Source organism: Alligator mississippiensis, chromosome 7 (genome assembly GCF_030867095.1).
Source record: "Alligator mississippiensis isolate rAllMis1 chromosome 7, rAllMis1, whole genome shotgun sequence".
NCBI lineage: Eukaryota > Metazoa > Chordata > Crocodylia > Alligatoridae > Alligator > Alligator mississippiensis.
Window position 1 is genome coordinate 16,605,098 of NC_081830.1, and position 11,524 is coordinate 16,616,621.

General features: G+C 50.8%; 1 protein-coding gene across 1 annotated transcript; it reads right to left on the reverse strand.

The window, feature by feature from the left end:
* Nucleotides 1–250: 250 nt before the first annotated feature.
* On the reverse strand, nt 251–2,429 carry LOC132251870 (nicotinamide N-methyltransferase-like). Its single transcript, XM_059731789.1, has 4 exons — nt 2,285–2,429; nt 928–1,171; nt 424–676; nt 251–349 (listed from the first exon to the last, which is right to left on the reverse strand). The coding sequence occupies exons 1-4, from the start codon at nt 2,427–2,429 to the stop codon at nt 251–253; spliced, it is 741 nt and encodes a 246-aa protein (XP_059587772.1).
* Between the last annotated feature and the right edge of the window lie 9,095 nt (nt 2,430–11,524).

Genomic DNA, 11,524 nt, shown 5'->3' on the forward strand with positions numbered 1-11,524 from the left:
GTCAGAAGACACTAGCATCACACCTGAGAGTCTGCGCTCCTCTCCTGCCTAGTGAGGACTTCCACTCGCATGCAAATGCTGCAATTTCTCATTTTTTAAGGAGATGTTTGTATTTTCACAGGAAAGGGTGAAACACATTTTAAGCAGGAATATATGCATCTTCCTGGGCATAATGTAGCTTTTTAATTAATTGAATTTTAATTTCTATTTTAGAGGGATCCTTTTGTGTCCCACTTATTCTCCAAGGGACTTAAATCGCTTTCTCTTTGTGGGCGACAATGAAGTACATCCCAGAGAAATGGCAGATTTCCTGCATGGTGTCGTCATCCCTGGAGAGGACGTCAAACTCCTGAATGGCAAAGCCAGTTGCACTAGGGGCCCCCCTCAAAAATTCCTCTGTCAGAACCAAACAGAAGAACCGACCACGTAGAAACTGGTGCCCAAATCTCCGCTCAGCACCAAGTGCCCCCCTGGCTTTAGCAGAGAGCTGATGTTCCTCAGAGCGGCGCGGTACGAGCTCTGGTCTTTGCAGGCAGCTTCCAAGCACAGCGATGAGACCAGGCAGTCGGCCGGAGGCAGGACAACGGGATCCAAGGGGTTGCTTTCGTGGACATCACATTTTAGGACGTGTTTGATGGCTCCTCGTAAGTTCCTCTCTTTCTCAGCCCATTTGTTCCTAAAGAGAGAAGAGGAAAGAGAGAAAGGAAAGCAAGAGGTTATCTGTTTTGGTGTGTTTTAAATGCCTCCCCCGGGATACAACTCTGAGAAATGGGCACGTGGGTTTTGTGTCTCTGATTTCCATTCCCTTGGAGAAGGATTTAATAAAGTGGGGAGCTTTGAAAGCCATTTTGCCCCACCCTCCCTGAAATTTGGGTGGATTCTCACGGGCAGGCTTAAACCCACGGGATTTTGATGGCAGTTCGGTACCTGTCTCCCTCCAGCTCACGCACGTGCTGCACCACCGGAGTCCAGTCAAATGCTCCGGGCTCGTTCTTCAGCCACTTCAGCAGCTCCTGGCAATTTTGGTCTATGTAATCTGAAGCAATGATCTCCTTAAATGACTCGCAGGCAGAAAGCAGCTGGTAAATGGTGGGTCCACTGCCAATATCAGTCAGGTTGGGGTTAAAGAATGGTTCAAGATGATCATCACCTCTTCCCCATGCTGCATGCCCTCCAGCAGAGGCAGGGGACAAGCAGCCCCCCGAAAGCTGCAGCCTTTCCTGATTCTTGCTCTGCTTTACGGGTGCTCCTTCCTTTCCAGGGGCTGCAGAAATGAACTGATAAAGAGCCAAAACAAGGCATCACAATGCTTGAGTTTTAGCAGTTTCTCCTCCCTGCTCCCCCTGCACTCAGCCTCTTTCCGTTCATGAACCATACCCAAAAACATGATTTCTACTGCACCTAGGTGAGCATTTTTATTCAGCGTTAATTATTTCATAAAACCAAGTGCCTCCAATCCCATTGCTGCACCCTGACTCTTGCAACCCCCTTTGCAAATGCTATGAGAAAGGCCAATCTCTAGGTTAACCCTGCCTGCCTCTGGGCTTACAACACCTGATATTAATAAAGCAGCGGTGTGTGTGTGGGTAGAGCTGCACTTGCAATCCCACAGGCATATCCCACTTACTTCCCCATATCCGATTCCTTCAAAACCCTATAGTTCAAGGGATGGCTTCATGACAGTCTAAGGAGAAGGGGAAATCTGCTATATAACAATCTGCTCCAGGACAGCGAGGGCACTGAATAGCCTCTCCTCTCTGCTCATGGATCTCCAGGCACTTTAGGCAGGGCAGGAGTTCACAACATCACACCTTGCTTAAGGGATGAGGACGAGCAGGGGGCACAGAGAGCTGACACAACTGCTCTAGAGTCCAACAGGAGGGTGGTGGTGTGGACACGGGACATCATTTTCCTAAGTAAAGTCCAGTGCCCGACTCTTTGCAGGCAGTGCATGAGAGGGGAGGGTGGGAGAAGCTCTCCAATGCTCTGCTCCCTGTTCAGAGGCTAAGCATGAACACTTGGCATTTTTGCTGTGCTTTGTAGCTGGAAAGCCCTTGGGAAAGCACTTGCACAAAAGCTTGTGGGCAGCAAGACAAACTTGGTGAACTGCCCAAGAACTGTTTGTCGCACGACTGAGACACTTGTCTCTAGCAACTGCAGACCACAAGCACGTCGCACGAGCAGTGCAACCTCCCACCCCGTCTCCTCTCCGAGTGCCTGGCTGGTCGTGCCCCTGTCTGGCCAAGGGAAGACAAGAGTGCCCAGGGCTTTGGGAAGGACCTACCCGAAGTGAAGGTTTTGCAGTAGTGTTTCAGGACAAATGTGAGGAACTCATCCCCCAAGGTGCCTCCTCCAATCTTGAAGTATTCCAGGTACGCCGTGGGCTCAAACTCTGCCTTGTAGACCTCCCCTCCCGTGAAGGCAGCCATGGCTTTGCTCTGCCCTGGCTCTTCCCTGGCTTTGCTCTATTCTTGCCTGAGTCTCTTCTTGGGGCTTGTATCATCCCATCTACACTCAGGCTTTTAACCCCTTTGTGCCCCTGACACTGAAAAGCTGCTTGTAGCTTGTCTATACCTCAGAGGGTCACTTTAGGGTTGCAGCCGGCTGTTAACAATCCCCACTTGCCCTTTGAACCAAACGGGGAGGACACCCCGGGGTTGCAGCGGTCGCAGAGTGATGTGAATAGTTAATGACTCAAGGCCATCACGTTAGTCGCCCCCTTGGCAGCATCACAGCATATGTATATGTATATGTATATGTATATGTATATGTATATGTATATGTATATGTATATGTATATGCACAGCAAGGGACTTCTGACCCTTGGCCAAATTCTCCATCATGGACATGAGAGCAGCGAGGAGAGAGAACAAGTTCATACACAGATCAACATCAGCAGCACAAAAGCTCTCTTAATGCCTCACTGCGGCATTCGGGTGCTTCATCTGATGTGTGAGAAGAGCCGGAGAGACTCCCCACAGTTGTTGATCCCAAGAAGCCCAATGATCATGGCAAAGGAGCCTGGAGATCTGAGTCTGAGAGGGCAGGATACAGTGCCCAGGAATAGCCCGCATAGGCGAAGTGCCTGTGCTCAGGAGTAGCCATGAGAGGTGAAGTGCCTGGGAGAAGCAGGCAAGTCTGGAAATCACACCTCAGAGTAGCTGAGGGAGGCCTGGTCACAGGGACTGAGGCCATGGACCAAAGGGGCTGATGAAGGAGATGGTTTATACCACCTATGAGGCATGGGCGTGGTGTGAGGGGCAGTTGAGCCACATCAATTAGCCCTTAAGGCAATGACCATGGACACCTGTGGTCACAAAAGTAAGACCAGGCTTGGGAAGTCCTGGGACAGCCTCTGTTTTTTCTAAAAGGTAGTACCATCAAGGTGTGGCAGGAAAGGGAAGAGAAACTGCCCAAAGGAAGTCAGACTGGGCAATGGCTGAGTGTCACCACTGGCCCTGGGACCAGCACTTGCTACACCTCTGCATTTGATCCAGGCCCCGGTTACTGCCAGCCTCCAGCACATGCAGAGCAAGAGGCTGTGCACACATTTAGGCATGCTGGTCCCCATCCTGCCCTTGCCAGAGGTGTGACCCTTGCGGGGCTCAGGCCGTGCTCCCTGCAGCTGGCTGTTCATACAGCTGTGGAGAGGAGCGACATCCTCACCCAGCATCTGCCCCAGATCCCCAGGTTCATGTCCAAAGGTACCTAAGGGGAAGGTAGTTCCCCAGGACATGGGTGAGGGGCTTGTAAATCTTAACCGGACCATGTTCTACCGTTTACCCTCTGGCGAACCAAGGAAATCAACTTCTGGATATAATTTCATAGATTTCATAGATTTCATAGACATTAGGGCTGGAAGGGACCTCGGAAGATCATCGAGTCCAGCCCCCCGCCCAAAGGGCAGGACGTCAGCTGGGGTCATAGATTCATAGATGTTAGGGTCGGAAGGGACCTCAATAGATCATCAAGTCCAACCCCCTGCATAAGCAGGAAAGAGTGCTGGGTCTAAATGACCCCAGCTAGATACTCGTCTAACCTCCTCTTGAAGACCCCCAGGGTAGGGGAGAGCACCACCTCCCTTGGGAGCCCGTTCCAGACCTTGGCCACTCGAACTGTGAAAAAGTTCTTCCTAATGTCCAGTCATAGGATCCCAGCAAGATAAGCATCCAGTTTCATCTTGAAGGTGTTCAATGAAGGCGCTTGAACAACCTCCGGTGGCAGGCTGTTCCAGACCTTGGGGGCTCGGACAGTAAAGAAATTCTTCCTTATGTCCAGCCTGAAACGATCTTGTAGTAGTTTGTGACCATTCGACCTTGTCATCCCTTGGGGCGCTCTGGTGAACAAACCTTCCCCTAGATATTGGTGGTCACTGTGGCGGGCCAGTAGGGGGCGCTCCTGTGTTGAGCCGCCCACCTCCCCGCGCCCGCCCACCTTCCAGGCTCCAAGTGCCTCCCTTAGGGTGCCTCCCGTCCGGCCGACCCCTTCCCTGGAGCACACCCGCTAGCCCGGGGTTCCCGCTGCCACCATCCAAGGCTCTGGACTCACTTCTGGCTCTGCGCACCTTGGAAAACACAGGCCTGACCGTCCAATGGGTGCTAGACCCAATACAAGCACTTGGGGCACTTCCCCAAGTCAGGGGCTTATTAGGAAAGTCTCCCTTAGTCCACAGACCTAAGGGGCCTCCTTGGCATAATTTAGACCCACCCCTCAATAAGTCTCCCACACGGGTCACAAAGGAGAACTCTGGACTCTCTCAAGCTTCTCCACATCCTTTTTGAATTGTGGAGCCCAAAACTGGACGCAGTACTCTAGCTGCGGCCTCACTAAGGCCGAGTACAGGGGGAGAATGACGTCCCGGGATTTGCTTGAGAAGCATCTATGGATGCAAGCCAGCGTTTTGGTCGCTTTACTAGCCACAGCATCACATTGCAGGCTCATGTTCATCTTGTGGTCAATGATGACCCCCAAGTCTCTTTCTTCCATAGTGCTAGCCAACATAGCACTGCCGAGCCTATAAGGATGCTGCGGGTTTTTTTTCCCAAGGTGGAGAACCTTGCATTTATCAGGGTTGAACACCATCAGATTCTCATCCGCCCACTTGCTGAGCCTGTCCAGGTCAGCCTGGATCACCCGCCTGTCTTCTGGTGTGGATGCTTTGCCCCAAAGTTTGGTGTCATCAGCGAACTTGGCCAGTCCGCTTCTGATTCCAGTGTCCACATCATTAATGAAGATGTTGAACAGTATGGGTCCAAGGACAGAGCCCTGGGGGACCCCACTGGTCACAGGACACCACGATGAGTGACTTCCATCAATTACTACCCTCTGGGTCCGACCCCGGAGCCAATTTTCCAGCCAGTGGATCGTGGGGGACCCAAGGCGACAATTGGCCAGTTTCTCCAAGAGACGATCATGGGACACCAGATCGAAGGCTTTTTTGAAGTCAAGATATATGACATCAATCTCATAATCCTGCCCTGATCCCCCATGGGCTGCCCAAGAGGAGACCTGATCCATCTCGCCGCCACCTCTACATCAATTTTTTCCCTGCACATTTGTTAGTTGGCTCCGTCTGGCAAGAACACAGGACAGAGCTGTGCCATCCTCCCCGGAGCTGTGCCTTTTCCCATCTCTCTTCCTCTGCAAGGAGGAGCGCATGGATCCAGAGCACAAACACAGGTCATCTCAGCATTTCCAATTAGTAGGTCTTAGTGGTTTCACCTGTCCCTTTCCCCTGCACTCAGCCCATTTCCATTCCTGACCAGTACCCCAGGATATGCTTTTAAGTGAGCCTATATTTTGTGTTCAGGTTTAGTTTTTCCATAACGCAAGCTACTTTAATCCCATTACTGCACCCCTGAGCCATGCAATCCCCCTTACAAATTACTGTAATTAATGACAATCCCTTGGATTACATTACGTGTCTCTGGATTTGTGGTAATTGATAGTAACAAAACAATACAACGCGATTTGCTAGGGCTCCCATTTGCCGTCTCACAGCTATGTAAACAGCATTAGAAATAACAGCTCATTTCCTTCACAATAACAGACGAAGGAGGGCATTTGATTTTTTAATACGGTGCTTATGGAGAAGCTTTGCAATCAAACGTTATCAGGCTTATCTCTGCTACCATCATCTCCAGCACTAACATGTTCTGGATTGAATTTGGATCATACCCTACCATGTAAATGGCTCTGCAGAGAAATTGGAACTTACACACACGTACGGTGCATTTGTTTCCCCTTGGCTTCCCTCTCCACACCCAGCCTTGCACCCTGTATTTGTTTAAAGCTTACAGGGATGCGAGACCTGAGCTCAGCTGCAGCAGAGACTGGTGAATGCCCTTGCTTATGTGACTGTGCAGAAGTGCAGGAGGCTGGCCGCCTTCTTTTAAACCTTCTTTTAAATCCTATTTGCTTTCGGATCAAGAGGGAAGGGGGCTGTGGGGCCCAAACAAAGATCTTGGGACAGGTAACACATCCTGCAAAGTCCTCTGAGGGTTCGATAGCTGCATGCCCTGATATCTGGGGGAAATACAGACACACCAAGAGCATCCTGAGACATGGCCCTGTGCCTGTCACCAGCATGGTATTGGGGACCTGAGCCTCCCAGACTGGGGAAGGCACCAAGATGCTTTTGTTGTCATTAGGGGTGTAGGTTGTAGCCACGTTAGTCTAAGGACACAGGCAGACAAGGTTTTCGGGGTAAGTCTGATATTTTTTATTAGACCAACCCAAATAGTTGGAAAAACTCTTCTTTGCAAGCTTTCAGGTACAAATAATACCCTTTGTCGGGCTGAGGAAGTGTCTGCAGATGGTCTGTGCTCTTCCTGGAAGAATTAGTAAAGCAGCCAGAGGCTCGCAGTTTGGATCGCTTGCAAGCACTTTAAGCACCAAGGGCCTTTGTCCTCAAAAGCCTTTGGCAGAGAAGACCATTTTGGACAGAGCCTTTTGGACAGAGAAGATCATTTGGCTGTGGGGCTGGTGTTACTCCAATCTCCAGGCAAGACTGCAGGCTGGTTTATTTTAGGTACTGATGGATAGGCCCACTTTAGTAATCAAGTGCTCCCATCTCGGCTCATTTCAGGCTTGTGGCACTCTCTGTAGGTAGATGGCTGAATACTCCCAGTTGGACCGGGATAGTACAGCACGTCCCCTTGCAGGCGGAGGGGAAAATCTGCCACGTCCTACTGAGTTCTCATCGTGCTTTCTCTTTTCTGGCCATGAAGAGGCAGTAAAGGCTCATGTGAAACTCCACTGCTCCTTGTTCTGTCATCTGCCCCCACTGGGAACAGCCCAGCTCCATCCTCATTGCAACCCCCTGCAGGGAGCTGAAGCTGAGCGGCAAGGACAATTCTGCTGCTGCTTGAAGGCACCTTGCAAAGAGGAGAACAGGTTTGTGCATGCACCAGTTGGGAAGGGAATTGTTCTTGGGGAAAAAATTCACCAGAAGCCTTTATTCTATTGCTTTTACTCTCAGTTGCATGAAGGGATCTTGCTGCCGCTTTGGCTGTGCATACTTATGTCCAGGAGAATACCCACAGGCCCTCCTCACCCAGTACAGAGGTAACGAGGGTCCTTCATCCGTTCTTCTCCCAGCTGCCAATGCAATTGGTGCATCCAAGGCAGGCTGTGGGCAAGTTGGGGGTCAGGGGAATGGTGGGAAAATGTGGCACCATGGCTAATTTCTGCTTCCAAACCCCTGAGATGGCTCTGCCCGCGTCGGGGGCCAGAAAGACCAGTCTGCATGTCCCAGAGTCTGATCAGCACAAATCCCCTGCAATTCTCTAGAGGCTCCTATGCTGCACCGATCTCCGTGGTATCTGCGTGTCCCCAGTTGTGTGATAACTACCACCGTCCTTGTGTTTTTCTCTAGTCCTGCCCCTGGGACAGCAGGGTGGGCACAGGGGGAAGGTTTTAAATAATTTAAATGATCTCTGTTGGTATTTATGCTGCTGATGTGCGCAGCGGTGCCTGCTCAGGCATGTTTCCATAGGCTACATTGGAGAAACCAAAGTCACGAAAATTTGCCAGGCATTTAGAGGGAAAGCTGGCAAGGTTGGATGGTCCTATGCTTTCATGGGGGCCAGCCCCTGAGAGAGCTCTGGAGTTTAAAGCCAGCTTTGCCCTCCCTTCCCCTTCTTCCCTGCCTTGTTCCTGCACCTAAAACACAAGCAGTAACCGAGAATCGGACCCAGAGGTCCAGAGGTGGATACACCTCTATGGCTATCCAAAAGGCTTCCTTTGCCTCAAAACCTCTGGTGGCCTGAACTTGTGGTATCTTTGCTGGCTCACAAACTTTCTCCACAGTCAAGGCCTGATTCCAGCGCAAGGCAGGCGTGAAACTGCAACGTCTAGTTTATAAAAGTGAACTTTTGGGGCTCTTTGCTCGAGAAGTGCTGGGCTTTTGGTGTTACCTGCAGAGTCTCACCTCTTGCACTGGATTCCTCTCCCCTGGGAACAAAAGATCCCGCTTGCTCCCGCAATACAGGATTGTGAAACAAAGGATTTGTATCCTAGTTCACTCTGTCCTTGTCTTGCTTCCTCTCCTTGCTGCTCTCATACCCTCCGTCGGTGGTTTAAAAGCGTTCTTTTTTTTTGTTTGAATTTCTCTCTGCTGTAACAAGAAACTAGCAATTAACTATTACAAGGCTATTTTACAGTCCTATGGAAACCCCTTTTATCCATTTTGTTTTAAATGGACAACTGTACACTGGATGTACGACTGTACAATGTACATGTACACCGGGAGTGCCAAAACTGGATGCCCCCAGACCCAGGCGACCTCTCCGTGACCTCCAAAAAGTCCTGTGACAACAGTACACTGGCACAGCATCCTAGGAAGCAGCATGGAGCCAACCCCAACTGCTGTGCGCTCAAACAGCACAGCTAGGGGGGGACCAAGGCCATGGGTCTTGGGCTCACTCACCAGGCCCAGACACACACAGGATTAGAACCTATACCTCCAGTGTCTCAAGGCAGCACCTCACCCACAAGGCCAGCAAGCTCTCCTTCTTGGAGACCTCTCAGCTGCGCCTCTTGACTCGGCACCTCTGGCCGCAGCAATGAAAGAGTCAGGGGCCTCAGGAGTAAAGAACTGGCCCCAGAGACCAGCTTATCCATGCCAGGGTGGGATTTGAACCCACACCACCACGTCTCTAACCCAGCACTCTCCCCACCAGGCTAGCAACTTCTCCTGAAAAGAATGCTTTCGGCTGTGCCTCTTGACCCGGTGCCTCCGGCCCCAGCAATGAAAGGGACAGCAAGCTGGCCGCGCTGCAGTACTCACAGTGCCAGGGCTCAGGCAGAGGTGCAAGTGCAGCCAAATCAGGTGGAGAGAGAGAGAGCGCGCAATATAGAAATATAGTGATAGAGAGAAATAAAAAAACCCTGCACTATTTCTCCCTATATTGCGCTCTCTCTCTCTCTCTCTCTGTGACACAGGAGGGAGACAGCTGGAGAGACCAAGGGTGCGCCACAGGCCTTGGGCCCCGGCCCTCTCCGGGAGCTGGTTAAATACAGGGTTGTGTTCCTGTATTAATGCAGACCCTAGGACCATCTTAGACTCCTCTCAGACTTCCCTTGCTTTACTTAGCCAAGGGGTCATCATCACTGCACCCGCGTGAAGCGGGGACCTGTTACATGAAACACCTGGTGCGTGGAAGAGGGGTGCAGATTGAGACTCAGGGCAGAGCCACAACAAAAAAGGACCTTGGGCAGGTAAAGTGGAGCTTCGGTTGCAAGCCGGGAGCCTGAATCCAACACTGCTACCCGAAAACCCCGACTTGGCTGCTGCCCAACCCTGGAGGTGACCAGACATCAGGGCCTCCTCTATCTCGGACCTTAAGGCTTCCCCGATGGCAACAGCTGCATCTCAGCGAAGGCCAAAAAGTTTCCCAATCTTACCCGATCAGCAGCCAGGCGCCCAACTCCCCTAAACCCATCAGCATTCAGAAGATACGCCTATCTCCCTAGCCAGCCCCACCGCCCCCATGGAGCAGCACCGGCTCACACCGCCCCGCACCTCTTCTCCGGCCCTGCAAACACCACGTCCCGCAGGCCGGGCCCGCCACCTCTGCCAAGCCCTCGGCTCCCGGCTCAGCCCTGCCCCGAGCAGGGTTGGCTTTCCCCTGCAGGCTGCCAGGTAGAGCCGGCACCATGGGATGGCAGCACTGAGCAGGGGGTTTTCCTTCGGTACATTTTTTGGTTTTTGATGTGGATCAGCCAAAAGCAAGAGTAGCTTTGTATCCTATGTCAGTCAGAAGCCTCCACTTGGTCAAATACATTTTTGTTTCAACGGTTCGAAAATATTCATTCCCTCCCTCCAGCCAAATGTGCTGGGAAACATGCTGACCGTCACTGACTCACCATTTCCCCAATAATTAAAATAAGTAATATGGCTGAAAATAAATTCAAAATGAATTAAAAAGTTATATATTTTTAAAATATAATGGCAGTGAGAAAATGTGTCTGGCTCCCTCCCAACTCAGTGGCCCCTCAGGGATGAAAATCGGGAGACATGGCTGAAAGCCCGTGGACATTACATTGAACAGGCATGGGGAGAGGCGGAAACCACAGTTGGACTTCACGGACTCGGGAAAACCTGGAGGCAACTGGGGATCGACACAGGCATTCTCCTTCTCATAAGGGGACAAGTGCATCTTCCCCTTGCCGTGACCCAGCCCGGTACAGAAAGAGCACCCACCGTGCTATTAGAAGTAGCAAGACTCGTACCAGAGCCATTCAGAGAATACAGTCGGAAACACTGGAACTAAAACACACCAAGAAGCTGGGAAGTTACTCCTAAGTATTTTACTTTTATTGGGACCAGTTTCTCTTTTTAGACAGGGATCGGCTGAACTTCCACAGATCATACCAAAGCATCACTACTTCACTGTACCTTATTTTCAGTTTCTCACAGAATTGGGACTGATTTCCTACAGTGCATTAGCAATTGTGAACTGATGACTAGGCACCATCTGTTACAGTCTTTTACCACTTGTAAGTCACAACAGGAAACATTTGCATTAAACAAGTAAGACCACGGACTGGATCGGTAGATAGAATGAAAAAGTTTATTGCTTCAGCCAGCCTCAGTAGGAAGGATAATGGCTGAATCTTCTCAATGTAGACAAGCACCAGCCACAAGGTGAAAAGTTTTTTATATCGTTAAGTGTTCGACTATGTACATCTTAAGCCCACTTGTTCCTACCGGTTAGACAATGATGTCAATTAACTTTATGATCGTTTGGACACGGGACAAGATCTTCGTCCCAATTGGAGTTGGAGATTAACACTTTCAAGTACCCACAGAGCCTTCACTTCCAGATGCAAACAAACTGCACCACAAACAGCCTCAAATTGGCCCCGCAACCTCCAGCCGAAGCAGCTACAGCCAAGCCACGAACAGAACCGAGCACAAATCTGCGTTTCTACGCTACCACCGAGACCCGCTCAACAAGAAAAACCTACACGCTGCCTTCAGTCGCATCTATTTGGACCAACCGCTTAACTAGCAAAGCCA